Below are 18,535 nucleotides of genomic sequence, written 5' to 3' on the forward strand. Positions count from 1 at the left end.
TGCACACACATTTCAGGCACGCTGCGCATGTACGCGCGCACCATCGATCCTGCACCCATCCACGTGGCGCACTCGTGCTAAAGTGCGACGACTCCTGTCTACGTGTGTGCACGCGTGCGCGCGCACACACACAACGTGCGCAGGTAGGCGCACACGCCATTACATAACGTGAACCCAAGAATGGCACGAGACCCTTAGATTACTTGGCAGCATCAGTGATGACACTTCACTGTTAAGATGCTGATATACATCTACAAGCAGTGTTGGATCGGCATAGTTTTTGCGGATTTCGACAGGTACCAGATAAGTATCTACATTATTGAAAAATAACCTTAGTGGTTCGAAATAGCAGCAGACAGTATTCACATGCATTATTATAAAACCCATTTTGAGCAATAACTCTGTGTGCGCCGTTCGCAGGTAGATAAAGGGTTTTTGGGGCAAGCAAGCAAATAATAGATGTCTGAAAAAGGCAGCCTTTAGGCATGTACCGATGCACAATTTTTAACCCCGAAAAAGGGTCCTTGAGGATATGAACTTTTTTAAAAAGTTTGTATTCAAGGAAAGAACTGCGAATAAAATGAAAAAAGACATTCGAGTAAGCAGGACGAGTATGATTCATTTCTTTCGGCCGAGAATTTGGCAAGATAGAGTAGCATCATTAGGATAACGAAAATTAAATCGCTTTTTTCCTTTAACAGTCGTTAAAAGTGGGACGCTAAGGAAATATCATTAAATAAAAACAGTAGTTTACGAGGACCATCAGTTCTAATTGCACAACACAAGCTCTGGAACGGTAAAGGGAATCAAGGCGGAGGTGCAGTGCTGACGTTCCGCCAAAGCAAACACGACTGCTCCGCATCAAAACTTCGGAGGAGTTTGGATGCACAAACACACACCACGCAAAAGAAGACCTGTACAGCCGCAAAAAATTGAGTGGATTTCTATGCCACACACACAACCAGGCAAAAAGCGCACGCAGTGACAGTGGCACATATTCAGGCAACATGGCAGGGGAGTCACATTTACACGCGCAGTGGCGCAAACCACGCACAGAGGCTCACACGACTCATTACGGCCCTGCCTTGTGCAATGAGCTGAGCATGCGTGTGTTCGGAGAAGAAAGACACAAGAAACCCACTGATTCCAGTTTCATAGCAGCATGGGCTCAGGAATTGGAAAGAAGGCACAGGTTCGAAACTGACAAGTTAAACTAACAACTTCGCTACCAAGACCTTGTTCTAATGCGACAACATTGCTTAGCATTTCAATCAAGTGAGCTTCTATTAAAAACCTAAAAAAGTGTTATTATCCTCGGACAAAAAACGTCCCACGCTCTGTTGCAGTGTTTTAAACAATCTGCTTGTGACAATTTGGTGCGACCACTTATCATGAGCCGATGAGGAACACATCGCATATTTGTGACACTAAACTTAGATAAGAAAGTCGAAACGAGTGTCAATGGAGTGACTGAATATTAATGGAGTTGATGCAGTAGTAATTTGCCTTCAACTGGGGCCCACACATAGATAGGGAGCGATGAAGTATTAAGTACTTGCACAAGTTATGTTTCTGATCAGACACCAAATTTGGGTCGGACAGAATACGTACTCTGAGCAAAGTGGAGTAGTAGATGAATCTTCATCCAACCCCGCAGTTGATGGAAATAAACGCAACCACATTGAACCTGATGCCTGCAAAAATAGCAACGATGATGAATCATCGCACCTTATCTATTACCATGCTTCACAGCAAACAAAACAAGGTCACACAAAGCCGAGCAACACAACAACCATTCGATCATAACAGGAATTCAAAAATTCATTTGCGTTCAAATGACAATGACAGCTATGTGATTGCAAGTCTGCCCAAGTCTATTAATCATGAGTGCTGCCATGACGCTCAAAGAGACTGGAGGGACGTAAAGAAGCTGTAGCACGTGGGAAAGATAGCAAGGTTAACCAGCAGGTCACGAGATAAATTTGCTACATAGATGATCAAGTATCGCAATGCCACATTTCCTAAAGTGGTCAGATCAGTTAACATTTCTGTTGTAATTCGACAAGATTTTAAGTGTATCCGAAGGAGACGGCAAGAAACATGAAGAACACCGCATAAAAAGGCTTCATCAAAATGGGTACTTTCAAGAACACATACGCTCAAACAATTAAGTTTCTCACTAAACCTTCTCCATACACACAAAAGAAACGTAGAGCTATTGTGCGATCCGCGATGTACGGGCTTGCCATAAAGCAGTTATTATTACAAATAACAACCGGTTGATAATCATTTGCGACTCCAACAGAATAACCTGAATAGGATGTTTATGTTGATTGACCCAAAATAATTAATTAGTTGAACCTTACATTACCATTCAATGGTTTATGAGAACACCTTTGACCTTTGAATGTTGGATTTGGAACCTAAATAGAAATGTAGTGCCAGTGGTTCATGATTAGACATGAAGTGACGGCAGCAATGATTTGCGAGTAATTACACACTTATGAGGATGTAAATGGGCAGACAAGGTCTAAAACATTTGCGACGTGCATCCAATAAGGCCATATCTTTTAGGTTGTACATTCTGTAAGGTCACACTGTATATTGACAGATAGGTTCATTTAAATCTATGAAATAAACCAGTAAGTGATTGGTCATCACACTTGACCAAACTTATGCAGGAATCACAAATCCGAAAGCTCAAGCGATTCAAATTAGTCATATTCTGTAAAGCCAGTCACCTTTATGATAAAACAGCGAATGCAACTATCAGGAATGTCGAGAAGAAAGCCTGACATCAAGGCCACATGTACTGAGGACAAGTGTAGATTTAAATCGGTGGTAAGCTTAACCATGCATGCGATTACATCGAGTAATATTTCTTAAAGTGAGGCATTTAAAGTGAAAGACACCTAAATTGACGGTTGACCGAAGACAGAAGCGTTTACTTAAATCGTGTAAGTAGCCAGCGTCGGAGGCTCGACAATTATAAGTCAGAGAATGTTCCAACGTTGACGTAAAATGCCACGAATAAACAGTGGGGCGGTATTAATGTAATCTGCACAGTCGCGTCTGATTTTGATAATTTTAACTAGGTCACATGAATGCAGAGATCAAATCAATTCGGAGGTGAAGGTGTTCACTTGAGGGACCACAAAAATAAAATATTTAGTCTCGCGAACACGCATGTCCAATCATCTGACGTTCCGAACTCCAACACAGCATAATCAAAAAGAGGATTCGGTAGGATCGTATTATGCCAAATAGTACAGCTGACGCCAAATCTACTGCTGTGAAGTAATTAAAACGTTCACTACAACGCAGCAGAACGCATTGCTTACAGATCGTGACTAGCATTTTATAACTCAAACGAATAAACCAGAGTAGGAATGCAGTGACAAGCTTTGAATTCCCAAAAAAACTAAGAAAAAACGACCAGCATAAAAGACGAATTCATGAGAAAATAGAGCACATTTATCCTCCGATTTGATGGAATTAAGGAGTCCTCAGCGGGCATGCAATACATACATTACAAGTGATCAGATTAAAAAGCCAGACTTCAACTAATTTGATCGCACCCAAACCACACCATGAAAAAAACTGTGTTTGGTAGGTAAAAAGGCATATTTTCGCCTTTGAGTGATTAGCCAAAGTGGTGAGCAAAGCACGGAACGAGTTCACTTTTGTCAGGAAAGTAGTGCAATTACTTCTCCTTTTGTTTTAAAATCAAAAATTGAAGTTTGCTAAAGAAATCTACGGAATAAATTACTCGAAGATTTTAGAAAGATGCAGATGTTATGCGACATTTTGATTGCAGAACATCAAAAACTGTCCGAAAATCGCAAATCGATCTAACCTTCTAGCACTCATTTCATAACTGCTTTGCACAACCTCTCCCGCATTGCAAAAATACCATTTAAAGAACCAGGTAAACCACTTTCGTACAGTGTACAGGAAATTCGTTTTAACTCAGAAAGTTTTCAAGAGCGGAGCTATAACCACGAAACCCAAATTTACTTTAGGAAACCAAAGAAACTACTGCTACAGCACAAAATACAAGCCGTTATGCACACAACCCACATTGCACAAAGCCAAACCTTAGATAATTTTTCTTAATGCGTGAATTACATTTGAAGGGAGCATTAGAGTGAGTGCTAAAGAAAAATTTAGAGCACATGGACACTGAGGAAGGAGCCGGGACGGTTAGTATCATAAGCGGATTTTCTTTTAAAGGAAAAACCCACTTCGACTTGGCATATGGGATAAACTTTACGATCTTGATCGCAAAACTGAGGATGATACTAGACCAAGTGGAGGGGAGGGGACAAGGAGAGAAGAAGTAAAGTGAGACGGTAAATGTGAAGCCAAAACAGTGATGCAAAGCAATCTCGTTCGGGTGGCGACTTAACAAGGTATTCCGCAGAGGCCGAAGCATACGAAAAGGGAGAGAAGCGAAGGCAAAAGCCTAGAAGAAAGGCTGAGTGTGGACGAAAGAGCCTAGCAGAAATACTTTGCTATTGCGCCAGCTACTCTACAGGTTGTTTGAGACAATATTAATAAGAGTATCAAGCATTCACAGTTGAAAAATAATGCGATAAGCGTCAACGCCAGCTAGTCAACGGTAGGGAAGGAGTTAAAGAACGAGAGCCACCACTCTCACTTGATAGAAAGTGGTTTAAACTGAAAAAGGTGCTTTCAAAAAAGTGCTCATGAGTACTCTATTCACGGGCCTTGCAATCGTGGGTAGTAAATAAACACAATTACGCACGATGTTTCGAGAGTTGAACTGTCACAAACAATGCTATTCGACTGTGGTTTATGCAAAAAGACTATGATTGAATAGTAAAATATGGACTGATTCAAAAATAAAACCGAAGAAACTATCAGTCGGAATTAAACCAAAGACATCGGCAAAGCGATAGTCTAATCAATGAAACGAAGACTTAAAGCAATTAAAAACTAAAAAAGTGTGATACACGGATTGGTGATGGGTGCGTTGAGATGTGTTGGCGCGTGTGAGAGTGATCTAAAAACTAACAGCACTACCACAACCGAAAAAATGAGGTACGAACTCGCCAAAAATCCAACCAGTATCCTCAGTTAATATAAACACTCCTGGATCATCTAGTTAAACCAAAACTTGTGACCAGTTTTGATCTTTCACACTAAAAATGTAGTTGCGATCCATTTTACGAGGAAATAAGCAGATGAGACAACGGATCTGATAGATAAAGCCAAATGATTGTCCTACAAAGCAATAACTAGAACAGGCCTAACGGATCTAATATCGTTAGCATTTCAATCTAATGGACAAAGCAAATGCACCTATGGTCAATAAAATATTGAGTTTGAGTACGATTGTACCAAATTTGTGCTGATTTAAAATGCCTTAAATCAATCACTATCACGAATGCAGCCAAAAATAATAATTACTATTAAAGCGCTAATGCCATTGTTACGTTCCTTTTAAGAAAAAAAAAAACTTCACTCAACCTTAGGAGCTTGGAACAGCAAAACATAACAATGCCGAATAACCAGAACAAGAAATAAGGAAATATCCTGCACCAAACTCTTAGGAAAGTAGCTCAAAGCCGCTGTCCCGAATAGAAGCTGGTTCACTTAGGTACAGTTATGGACAGGATCAAATGACTTGGCCCAATCATACAACTAGAAAATTGAAGCCTCCACTAGTTCTAGCAACAAAAGAACCGCGATCAAAGCATCTACTTACAATTTGGAAATTCACCCAGGATGAAATATCGAACGATAAATCACCACCGAGCAATGATGGGATTTGAGTTGGAGAGATGAATTCAAAAAGTTCCTTTGGTTCATCAATCAGATGAAGAGAGTATAGGACATCGTTGTAAATCCCTGTGACAAATTTGTCTGAAGCGATGCGTTGAAAAAAACCTTGCGGTCGCAGGACAATAACATACTCAATCTGATCTATATAGTTGAGCTTCATTTAAAAAGTAAAAGAAAGTACATCATACATTTAAATGCATTAGAAGCATCCTCACTGAAACCCACCCACATCTGCGACGATCGATGGCAAAAACATGGCGACAAAAGCTACTAAAAAGGTTACCAAAGGTCAGGCCATACGATTGAAAAAAGTAATCAAGCAATAAATCTAAAACTGGGAATGGTAGACTGTCTTCAGTAATATCCGGAAAAAATAGGACGGGGTGATTTTGAGCATCTAGCGAGCCTAGAACTGTTGTAATATAAAAAACACTAACCAGGTGCCCACACGTAGGATCTCCTCAAGCAATCACATATCGATTCAGCGGAAGGACTAATACATAAATGAACCATCTGGAATAAGGGGACCAGAAAACAGATAATACCCCCTAATTTCGCATTTGTGCTGCACATTAGATCATTCAAACAAGACACCTCCTTAATTCACAACGCAGAAGACTTCATAAAGTTTCCGCAATTTTATACTTTATTTATGTTTAAGAACGGCTAATTCTTTGACAACCTTTTCAAACAGCAAAATAAAACTACGTGTAATGACCACTTCTAAATGCTTAAAAATTATTTAAGCTGGATAACAAAACAAACAAATCCGCCTTGTTAGAGTTGTATGATTAAAATAAATATAAGAGCCCCTCAAAACCTTAAAGTCGACTGAAGCCATAATGCCCGTGTAATGCTCACGCTGCTTAAACGCTCCTTTACGAGAAGAAGCGGGCAGTGGACTAGAAACTTGTGATCAAGGTGTGGTCAGCATCTCTCAAATCAGGGAAGAGCTCTGTTTCTAGGTCTTCCTGAGTTTGTGTATGTCCAACCAGCCTCAGTGCTCTAAGGGTATGAAAGCCAGGGAAGAAGAGATAAAACGAGGACCGTACTGCAGCATGGAGTTGGGCTTGAGACAAGCTTCATAGTATAGAATTTACCTCACTCTGTAAAGATACAGTGAAAGGGCACCTAAGTGGTCTCTTTACATGGCTCACCCCTCGGTCAACCTCCTGCTTCGGCCATTGAAACGTAGACGGAGCTGCAAGACTCTTCTGCGCCGACCACTTTGGTCATCGATTTTTTGTGCAACTGAGAAGATAGTCGAGTGCCAATTTAATAATTCTTCTTCAGTTTCAGCCTGTATGAGAACCGAAGTCGGGGACGGGCGTAAGTGTTGGCCATCACCTGAGTCCACAGTTAGACGTAGGAACACTGGTCAAAACGCCGGATCATGTAACTGTGGCGTCCCGAGACTCCCTGAAGATGAAAAAAGACACAATACTTGGGCAGAATACATATATTCAGCACGGAGAAGGTGTCTGAGCTACTAGCATGGCCCACAAGGCCAGCCCACCCAGCGAGGTACAAGAAGGCTAATTCAAAGTACAAAAGTGGCCCCCACCAATGCCGAGGGAAAAACCACTATCGTATTACATAAAAATTGATGGAATCAAACGTAATCCTACAAGGCCAGAATTTTGCTTCCATTGTTCCTTGCTGCGTTGTACCCACTTCAGAGCTGATCAGCCACACCCATTCTCACATATTTAACATCACTGCACAAGGATGGCTGACAGCTCCGTCATAAACTTTTCCACATGGTTTACGACTAGTGCTGCTTCCATTGCTAATAATTTTCCAGGAGAGCACAGGACTGGGGTAGATGTCAAAAGTAGGAGCCATTTCCATTCCTTCTGTTATGTGTCGCCACCAATTCTCCCATTCGTAGCACTTGCACTTTATCCGCCTTGCTAAGGCTTACCATTTGGCAGCACAAATCTGAGGACAAATACTATGTATGTAATACGATAGTGGTTTATCCCTCGGCATTGGTGAGGCGCCACTTTTGTACTTTGAATTAGCCCCCTTGTACCTCGCTGGGTGGGTTAGCCTTTCGGGCCATGCCAATAGCCCAGACACCTTCTCCGTGCTAAATACATATATTTTGTCCGAGTATTGTGTCTTCTTTCGTCTACAGGGAGTCCCGGGTCGCTACATGTATTTGTATGTATGTATTATCGACAGGCAAACGAGATTGGAGATTGTAGCATAGTTTAAAGTTCAGATCATCCAACAGAGGCACAATAGAGACCGAAACTAATTCTTTACTCAAACCGAGAGTCACCTAATACTTCATATAATGGCTAGATGTGATAGTTGCATTGTTTAAAAGTGCCTTTTGAAGAGAAAACGACCGTCAGTCCAAACCTCGTGATAGAGAAGTGGCCAAAGTTCCTTGAGGCAGATAAGAGCTTAGTCTCTCCATTCTTCTTTACACGTGCAATTTCTCGTTGAAATCGATTAATAAACGTGTCCCAATTGAATAGGACCACGCGCAAAGGGAATGAAGGCTAGAGAAGAGGAGACAAACGGGGAACGTACTGCGTACTAATGCATGTCTGGCCATATTTTATTAGTGCTCATGTTATTGTCTTTCAAGTAAAATCCCTTCGTACTTTTTTGGTATTTCTCTGCATTCCATGCACAATATTTTTGATTCTGTTCCAAGTGCTTCCAGAAGGTCGCTGTTGCTCACAAGCGTAAGTTAAAAACGACAAAGTAAACGGTAAAGGGATGTAAGTGCATGGAAGGTGTTGTAAACAACTAAAAAATAACATGTCTATTTATCCATTAGCTTATTGACCTTATTTGATCACTCTCTTTCGTTTCACCTTTACGTTCTGGTTTAAACATTCATTGTTGCTTTTAACCCATTTTATAATATTTAGTTTTATTTTTCGCTCAATGTTTAAGGCTTGAGTTGTTTGCACAATGAAAGAATATAACCGCCAGATAAAAATACACCAATCAAAAAATAAGGATTTCGGCTAACTTTATCGCTATGGTTATACCCTAGCAATGGCAAAAGGGAAGCTGACGAGGAAGAACTGTTTGACGTCTGTGAAGTCAAGAATTAATCCGAAGCATAAATCTCGTAAAAATTCGGTGTACAGCAGGCGCGCTGTGAAGAAGAACCAGCCTCCTATCTCATATAAAGAGTCCCATTCAATCGGTAGAAGACAATCAACTCATGTACCAACGTACAACGAAAGTGGACGGCTTTACTTCGATTTATACGTCAAATATGGGCCGACTGATTGCTTTGCTAACAAGGAAGACAAAGTGACTAAAGAATCTAATCACAGCTGTGGCTTTGATTCTGATATTTCAGATACTACGACTGTTGCATGCAATGATGCATCAAGTCATTCTCCTGGAAAGAAGAAGCTCGACCTTAAGAAAAAGCGGGAACAAACGTCTAGGCGAAACCGGAATGTTGTACAATCGCCTCGGTCCTCCGTACTGTACACACGTCGCGAAGCAAGCTTAAATGCTGAGGCGAAAGTAAACATGCTTTTTGAATCTCCGAAAGAGTGTAGATTAAAGAGAAAATCATCGCCTGTTTCTTTGACTCCTAAAGTAAGAGAGGATGTATCCGGTCCTATCAATGAGAATTCGGACTGTGCATCTTCTCGAAGGCGAGCTTCGCGTTTGCGGATTTCTGATCCTCCAATTTCTTATTCTCCACCGAAAAAACGCCTGGCAGGTCTTAATGCAACGGCTATAATTAGCGCATTTATGAAATCACCTAAGCCAACACCCTCTTCTGACGCCAAACCTCGAAGGTGTGGAAAACAATCCAAAGCTTCACCTTCTCAGTTGGCAGGCCAAGACGATTCTCTCGTGAACGTAAAACGACAATCTGCCTGTATCGTATCATCTAATCAGTCACAAGTCCCGAATCACTCGAACCCTCTGACTGCTGTAGCAATGGTAAGCAGTGATACCAAACCCAGACCAGCATCGGTTGTGCCTACTGTGGAGCGCTTTCAATCCCACAAGGTGATATCTTACGGCCCGAAATGTATAGGTGTTGAAAACGTTTCTCGGCAAATTATACATGTTCCATCTCAAAACCAAAGTTTGCCTGGTCCTTCATGCTCAAGTCCGGTTCCTCAACGTCTTTTCACTCAATCTTGCTCGTCAACTCCGCCTCGTACCGCCTCTCCCGTCATGTCGACGGCAAATGTTTCACCTCAACAAAACCACTCCATGTTTGTTCTTCCTGATACCTCCTTTAATTCCTCTTCACGATCGGAACCCCTTCTTCCCGCTGACGTTCATACTTGTTTCCCCAGTCAATTCTATGTGGGTCCTTTTGGTCACCCATCTGCTTTACAACCGCACACATTCTTCATGTCTCCCACACTAATTCATTCGATGCCCCCATCACCATTCCACTTTCTGCACACCTCGCCGTTTGCGACAACGTATATGCATTCACCCGCCCCTATGCCTACGAACTACATGCTTCCAATGCCCGTATCCCCGATCTACAATGCTTTTCCCCATAGCGGTTTCGGGAGCTGTGTAGTTCCTCGGCCAGTATTTTCGACTCAGCCAATGCCACCACCAGCGCCAGCAGCACCGGCGCCACCGCAGCCGACATCGTTGGCATGTGAATTAGGCAGTTCACAGGTACACAGCACACTTGCCCGTGAGCCACCGAAGCAAGTTGATAGAGCAGTGTCACCAATGCCCGAAATGAAATGCGACAGTGCTTCCAGCTCTGCTTGTAATGTCCTAGTCAAGAAAACTCCTACCAAACGTGTATCTCCTGAGAAAAAACAGGCTCCCTGCTTGTGGGTCTGGGAAGGGACACCAAACGAGAGGCCCGTTTTCGTAAAAGTATGTTTTTCCTTTTATTTCTGGACACGCTCTACTCCTATACCCATTACCTATGGGTACTAAAGTAAGACATCCTCTACATTTATGGCCAAAGAGCATATTAAGTACTGTTGAACAAATTCATCCACCTGCGTGATTCCTTTGAGTCATTAGTGAGAGAGCTCAGCACTTTTGGTTCGTTTCACACTAGCTAGTGCTAACCTGAAGCATTCTCTACATTTGTTATCAACGATCAGTTAGTATCATTAAATGAAGTCGCTTGATTGATAGATTATCTAACCTGCTTAACAGTTTACTTAAGGGGCTTACCGCCTGTGCGATAGCTGTGTGTTATCAGCGCTGAGACTGAATATTTACTCTGTTTCACATTGTCAAATGCAGTGCCTGAGTCGTGTGTGGACATCTGAAAATAGCTTTACTATCGGCTTTCTGAAACACTGGAAAACTAGTAGCACGAAGATTGACTAGGTCTACGCGGTAAAAAATGTGATTCTGATCCACAGCCGGATTCACCACCGGTGGCTCGTATGTGCTATCCATCGATGCGCCACGAGAAGGACGGCATGGTGGTCTGTCCCGGGGACAACGTTCTCCTCTGCAGCGGACCCGATCGCCACAGCGCTCCTCACGTTGCTAAGGTCACAGCTCTCTTTGATAACCCTGACAATGGTGAGGAGAGCGTCTCAGCTTCAGTTATTTTCGATTTTTGTCGCGCCTTTGGATTATAGATTTCTTCCGCTGAAATTTAGTTACAATTATCATTTTTCAAAGAGCCAATATTTTCCAGCAGTATTTTATTGTGATTGATTTAAGCGCAATATATGAGCAAAACAAATGAGTTTCTCTTGTTTGTTCTTAGGTGCATGATTGCAAGGCATGGCACGTGACTTTTCGGTGTCATACTTTTGAATAATCTGAGACTCCGGTGCGGGCTCTACAAGAATTTTGTACACGCTGGCTTTGTGAATATGACATTTAAGATAATTGATTACTAGCCCAAAGATCCCGCTGTGCAGTTTAAGCGTTCAAACTATCACATTCCGAAAACTGGACCCCCCCTTTTGAGCGGACTTTACCAGTTCCGCTGATAGCTTAGGATGTGCAAGTGATGCGTTCAACATTAGATTCTCACTACTCTCATTCAATGTGGATTATATTGGCGTCTGCACAGGCACCAAGATGATGGCGCTGTTGTGGTACTACCGACCGGATAGTCTAACGCCACCGCGTCGAAGCGGTGTTGTGGAGTGTGAGTTGTTTGCCAGTCGGCACTGCGATGTGAACCCCGTTGATTGCATCGACGACCGTGCTTATGTACTCTCCGCTGCTCCCTACGCGCGCTTCATGGCACTGGCTAAGTACAAACAGGTAATCCCCCTCCACTTCTCTTTTCATCTCCCTCTCTCTTTCACTTGTCCTCTAGCAAACTGACGTGCAAGACAGCTAGTCGATCAGCTAACGAATAAAACCAGTAGTTTTATTTATGTAGTCCTTTCCATTAAAACAATACTTTTGTTGCAAAAAAATTGTGCAGTTATTAAAGTTGGAGGGGGATTACAAAAGGATCTGAAATTGGTTTTTAACTAGTACGAACTGATTGGTGAGGTAAAGAATTTCCTTTTCTGCAGAGCTCGAAACCCTTTCCGAACCACGGGGTTTTAAGGTTAATTCCTTATGCCGGAATTGTAGAAGATAGTTTCCTTTATTACTCACTCTAGTGACCATTAATGGTTGGTAGTGAATACTGTATGCGATATGTTGAAATAATGTAAAGCTGAGTACTCTATCACTTTGACTCACGAAATGCTGCCGCCATAGCGGCCTTTTTTGTTATAGACTTTTTAAGCTTAAATCACGCTTTCAAATACGGACATTTTTCATTTGATTTGTTTATAAAACTACTGATCCTTCGTTTATTGTTTGTTTTGCAACTAATCATCATACATTGACCAAGTAACGGTTATCAATTCGTTTATGTTTGATAGTTTGCAATATTTTTGAGTCATATTTTCTTCAGTTGTGATTTTCTTTTTATCTCACAACCAAGGCATGATCCTTCAATCAACCATTCCCACTACTTTATAAGTGTTCTAATTGAAGGCAGCTGTAAACTATCTGTGAGCTTGTTTTGTTATTTTCACCAAATAAATGATATATATTTCATGTACTTTTTGCATTATCCATCAATTATTTGAACCCAAGGGAATTGAAACTGGGACATTTCCTTGTCCCCATCATTTCTTATGATTTTTTAAAATTAGTTCCATTTGTTGATACTATATCTTTGCTTTATCCAGCCACAGAGTTTTCATTTTAGTGCGTTTATGCTGTATAACTACGTTCTTTTAATGTTAGGCATACTGGAGTCATACTACGCCTGCTTGATATCAGTTCCACACACAATCAGAAGTGGAGAGCAGCTTTGCCGTCTAATGTCCACTGAAACCCCAAATATGTGAATAAGCGCATGAATTATTCCAGCATTTTGGATGAACTTATCTCTCAACCATGCGTCGAGGTGAAACCTTTTTCATACCTTTGTCAACTTTGTGTTCTGGCAAGGTAGTCGTGGTTTGTCACAACTTTTGGCTTTTACGAGTGGAACGTCACTGGCGTTCAGTTGGTCACCTGTCTTATTTGCCTCTAACGTCACAAGCGTGGGTGCGGATCGACTCCTTTGTATAGTTATCGCACAGTCTTCATGTGACGCCAAACAGGCCAGTCATGTCCCTAATAGCTTCTCCACCAATAAACATCCGCTTTCCCAATTTCGCATAAAGTTATGCGCAGTATGACTTTCTGCGCGAAAAGTGTTTGTATCCTTTGAATAACTTAGTCAATGACAAAATGGCTACGACGTTTATTAAGTGCTGGGTTCTAATTTGCGGTTTATTGTAATGCTATTTTTTAGTGGTGGATGTTTTTCATTTTATAACCTCCGAGAGACAATTAGTTGGAAACTACTATTCAGTATACGACTGGGTCTTAAAATCATGATAATCATATTTACATCTTCTGAATGCTTGGTATTTTTGTAAAAGGAGTTGCCTTAAACATCGTGCCTGTGGACGATTTTCGATATCCGGGTGCAAACTTATTCTGTTTTGGAAGTGTTATTTCTTGATCATCGACAGCGCGATATTTGTGCTCATCTTGCTGGAAGATGTATGCTTCAAACTTCATCACCTCATGTACATCACTCAGCATCTGCGCGGCGTGTTTGCACTTCTTTTCGGCCTTTGCTCAGCACTCGTGCAGGAAAAAAATTTGATGTATTTACCCTATTGCGAATGTTGTTTACGTGTAATACAAGCTTTATAGGGAAATTCCAGTAAATTTGGCCGGATTAGTTAAAATAACCCCACTTTTTAACTGTTTAATTTTGTTGCATGACAAGTTTGGATGTTTATTGTTAAGCAGGCATTAGCTCTACCTCAATAGTGACCTCGGAGGATTGTGTCTTGTTATTCAACTGGAAGTACAGAATTTGTGTCTTAATAAATGTTTTTCTTATTTCATATTTTTGTGTAACAGGAGGCTCGCACTCACCGCCGATCAATTTCTGCAGTTCCACGGATTGCTGCTGCCACGCCTCGTGATGCTACAGCCACTTCCACAAGTACTGAGGTTGTTTACTTCTTAGCTAAGAATTATAACTGCCTTAATCACCAGTCATGTCGCTTTTTACTTTGTATGTTATCACATTTAATGCGTCAAGTCGCGGACCATCATCTGAATACTATACAGACATGAAACTACAACCTTCCTTCATTTTCAATTTCCTTTTTTAACGGTAGTTTCAGAAAATTCGCTTTGTGTCAGCCTACGATATCACAGCGAGTTCATTTGACTTCTAAAATTGTTTTTTTTTTGGTCGGAGCTTAAATTCTACTTCATCCCCTGAACTATTCGAATTGGTTCTTGTTTAAATTGATTGAGAGGCTTGCCATTAGTTTGTCTTCAAAGTGTCGGCACTTTCAGTACTCTTAGAGCTGTGTCGTGGAATGGAAAGTAAACCTACGTGCCATTGAGCAATGAACTTGTAATTTAATGCTCTGTAAAGCCAAGGTGCTGGTGTCTACCAGCATATCTGGCATTTTCCGTTAAATAACACCTGTTGAGAATTTAGCCCATTGACGTTGCTCCCTACCTAATCGTGGTGAATTGCCAAGACGAGGGAGAACACTTCTGAACGTATTCCGATTACTGTCCCATTGGAACTCCAATGGAATCTCCTCATTTGCGTGACTGAGGTGCAACCATTTAACGAAACCTTTTTCAGAATTGCGTTTAAATGTGTTCCTGCTTGTGGCTAAGTATGAGAACACCCAATGGAATGCACTTCCATTTTTGCCAAATTGTTGGTCTTCATCTGGTTTACTATTCACTGCCAAAACAACACTTTGAAAGCTATTTATAGGATTATTGCGGGCGGTAATTTTCTCTAAATAAACCATTCTACAGCTGAATGAGTGATTTTTGTTGAAACACTATTTAAGAATGTTTATTTGGAATCTCACTGTAAACCTTTCCGAACTGTACTTGTAAAAGCTCTCATGCCATCCCTTTTCGCATTTTGCGGCTTAGTATTACTTTTCCTTTTGAGGGATTCCATCAAATCACAAATTCGACTTTCATAAGAGAAAAGAGGGAGGCCTATCTGTTTCAATTTACCTTTACCAGTAAGACTGCATTTTCTCGAGTATCCGCCATCTCTACACGTCAAAGACAATTCATGTCAATACAATCAGCTTGTCTCAAACGCCTAGTTCGTTTTATCACATTGTCAACTTTTTCAAGTCTTCAGTTGTTTTTTTGGATCATGTCTTTATCACGATTATTTGCGTGTAGCATCTTGTTGTGCAGACAGCAGGCCTCTGGGTGGGGTTAAAGAACATTAGCATCTCCGTATGTACTGTAATTTCATGGATTTGAATTGTTTTGTAATCCGTTGACGCCTGAGTCATTTCTCCTACTTTAGATGGGTTCTTGTATATTCATGAATATATTTCTTATGCTTTTGGAAGTCACCTCTGTGATTTTGGCCTTGAAATTGTGTACTCCGTGTGGTGTGGAGAGGGGGATGACCGTAGCGAGGCGGGCTTCTTTTTCAGTTTAGAAAAGCGATCAATGGGTTTAATTTGTCGAGGCCTAAACATGAAGTACCTATATGTGTATTATGAAATAATTGGCATTTTCCACATCTTGCTCCACCAACGAGCTACCACTACTCACGATTTTACCTGTGCGTGTGTTAGCACAACAATTAGCACAGTGTTAGTCTCACGTGCTTGCGATGTGCTTGAGCACTTTACAAGCCAGAAGAGGAATAGGGAGGTGTATTCGCCACTTCCCGCCTTAATGCCACTTAGGCGAAGGAAATTTGTCTCTGCGTCCATGCTTCTTGGATTTTTTAACAGCCATCTCTTTGTTTTGACTTTTTCAATATAATAACGCTTAGCACTAACCACATGCGGTTAGTGGTTACACTACTCTCTGAGTATGAATTTGTTGCAGCAATCAAGATATCCCTTGTGGTATTTTGAGGCATACAAGGTTGGAGTTATCTTTATCTTTGGCTTGGGACTGATAGTTTAGGCGGCATGAACATGGTGATCGAATCACTAATGACTGAAAAGGACCGCTTGTTCGAATTCACGTGTGATTCTGTTCCAGCATAATGGTGAGTGCTACGCTTCCCCACTCTTTTAGAGAGACTATATCGTTTATTCTTTTTAGGTCTTCGCTGGCAATATCTCCGAGTTTCCAGAAGACGCAATTCCATCTAATGTATTCCTCTGCCGCGCCTGGTACGACTTCCGTTCTCGCAGAGTTATGCGTCATTTAAAATCGCTCAACAGCAACCTTGATAATGGTGGCAACAGCAACAACGGCAGTTTTAGTAACTCTAGCAAGACATCACACCAGCAACAGCAACAACAACAGTTGGATACCTCGAGTCCGGTCCAACCTCCGGCCGTCAACTCCTCCTGCACACTGCTGACACTTGCACCACCTTTGCTATCACTTCCGTCCCCTCCAGTTCTTCGGCCAGAGGAAGAGGCGGCTGAGAACGAGGCAGAGGCAGCGGTGGCTGAGGCAGTAGAAGAGATCTCCAACGGGCGGACGGTGCTCGAGAAGACGGCAGATATCTCCATCAACTGGAGTGACCACGGGGAACAGATTGCGCTGTCCCTAGGAGGCGCGCCGCTCTCGCCATCTCCGAAGAAACCTGACGCTGCCCCAGTCACCTCCTCTCCCACTTCCGCAACCACCCCCACATCTGCGCCCGGGCCCGTGCCCACGTCCACATCCCAACCCCCGCATATGCTACTCTCTTCCTCCTCCCCCTCCTAACTCAGCCTGTTTCCTTCGCCCTTAGTCTCTATCCCTCACACTCCCTTTTTCTGTGTGCTTGTTTGTCTACCTGTGTGTACATAACAGCGTCATCGCTGACATTGTTATCACTTCGCTCCTCCCGCCTTCATCTTTATCTCCTTCCCTGGCCGCTTTAAAGTACTACTGCTACACTTATCATCATTAAAGGCGTTAATATGTCACTGTTGAAGTTTCAAATCCTTAATGGACGTCTCTACAGTGTTTGGTGTCAGTGTCCGATTTTTTCGAAGGCTCGTTGAGAGTGCATAACTAGCTATCGATGTGGGGTTTATCTAAATCATTGCTTTCTTCCAAATCTGTTCTCGTCAGTACTGCTTAACGTGAATTCAAGAACTGAGGCATGCAGCGGCATGTTGGGGGTCAGATTTGAGCAACATTTCAACCACGGCAAGGTCTTGTGTTTTTGTGCAAGATGGTGTTAAATAATTGTCAGCGCGCAAACTACCCTGACTACCACTGCTTGGCAGTGCAAGTTTTGCTACTGATTGCTACTTCATGTAATTAGTTGCATGCAGCTGATTTACAGCAAAGCGAGAGACCTGGAAATAAGTTCACACTAAAGGAAAATCAACCATTGGAATGAGAGGCCATTACCATTTTGGTACCAATTATTGTGTTTGTGAAATAAACCGCTTATTTACAAGAACTGAACAAGGCATCAACTACTGAAATAAGCGAATTCATAGTTAAGTGTTGCGTTAAAACACTTATAATTATTTTAATTTAAGGGTGTTCCATTTTACAGGTTGGACCAGCGACATTCATTTTTGCGCTTGGCAGCCCTTCACCATAATCGGGCCAGAAGTTTTACATTCAGAGTGTTACGGAACAGCACTAAATCGCCAGCAGAACTCTACCTTTTTCAGAAATGAGGCCAAGATAATCTGCGTCGTTAAACTCAACTGCTTTGCAGCATCTATCACTGATAGATCGCCTCTTGCAGATTTTAAAACCCACACCACTTAAAAACCTTATGCCGTCCTTATCCAATGGAATGAATTTGATCCCAAAGAATCGGTAAATTTCCTCTAGGACGAAATAGTAAACATGATGGGAAAAAAAGCGAGTAAGATTATAACCTGGCAGATCCAGATGAATTAAGCACGGGACTCCCAAACACAAATCCCCCTTCTAAAAAACTGCACCCGCTTCACTGGAGGCAGTCGGAACACGAATATTCACGCAGGAGGAGCGATTTATTCCAATTTCAAAAGAGTAATTTTGGTGGACACATGGTATCATTCAGTGGGTGCTTGCTGTAAAATCGGCCCAAGAATTATGTTGGGAATAGTATTAAGTTGTCTTGAAGCGCAGTCAATGGTGGTGCACGAAATTTGTGGTTCAGTAACAAATCACATTGACTCGCATAAACCTCTTAAACCTCCAACGGCTAGGCCGCCCGATGTATGGGTTTGATTACATCAATTCATCTATATTCAGATGGCCATTAAACGACGACTACAACAAAGCATTATCG

The 18,535-nt window shown here is 41.8% G+C and overlaps 2 protein-coding genes across 2 annotated transcripts; one reads left to right on the forward strand and one right to left on the reverse strand. All coding sequences in view use genetic code 11, as the record gives it.

Annotated features, from left to right (window-relative positions):
* Window positions 1-2,159: 2,159 nt before the first annotated feature.
* Window positions 2,160-8,664, reverse strand: EGR_01872 (Guanine nucleotide exchange factor DBS; the record flags this gene model as incomplete). The annotated part of the gene is made up of 11 exons (XM_024491121.1): window positions 2,160-2,311; window positions 2,372-2,423; window positions 3,529-3,712; window positions 4,098-4,154; window positions 4,727-4,854; window positions 5,732-5,962; window positions 5,997-6,075; window positions 6,109-6,214; window positions 6,246-6,321; window positions 8,427-8,574; window positions 8,615-8,664. 11 exons carry the CDS (start codon window positions 8,662-8,664, stop codon window positions 2,160-2,162), a joined length of 1,263 nt encoding a protein of 420 aa, XP_024354577.1.
* Window positions 8,665-8,829: 165 nt separating this feature from the next.
* EGR_01873 (Bromo adjacenty domain-containing 1 protein) lies at window positions 8,830-17,016 on the forward strand (the record flags this gene model as incomplete). Its single annotated transcript, XM_024491122.1, has 6 exons — window positions 8,830-9,744; window positions 10,372-10,659; window positions 11,163-11,328; window positions 11,831-12,027; window positions 14,194-14,286; window positions 16,399-17,016. The coding sequence occupies 6 exons, from the start codon at window positions 8,830-8,832 to the stop codon at window positions 17,014-17,016; spliced, it is 2,277 nt and encodes a 758-aa protein (XP_024354578.1).
* Between the last annotated feature and the right edge of the window lie 1,519 nt (window positions 17,017-18,535).

Source organism: Echinococcus granulosus, assembly GCF_000524195.1.
Source record: "Echinococcus granulosus chromosome Unknown EG_S00007, whole genome shotgun sequence".
In the NCBI taxonomy this organism is placed as follows: Eukaryota; Metazoa; Platyhelminthes; class Cestoda; order Cyclophyllidea; family Taeniidae; genus Echinococcus; species Echinococcus granulosus.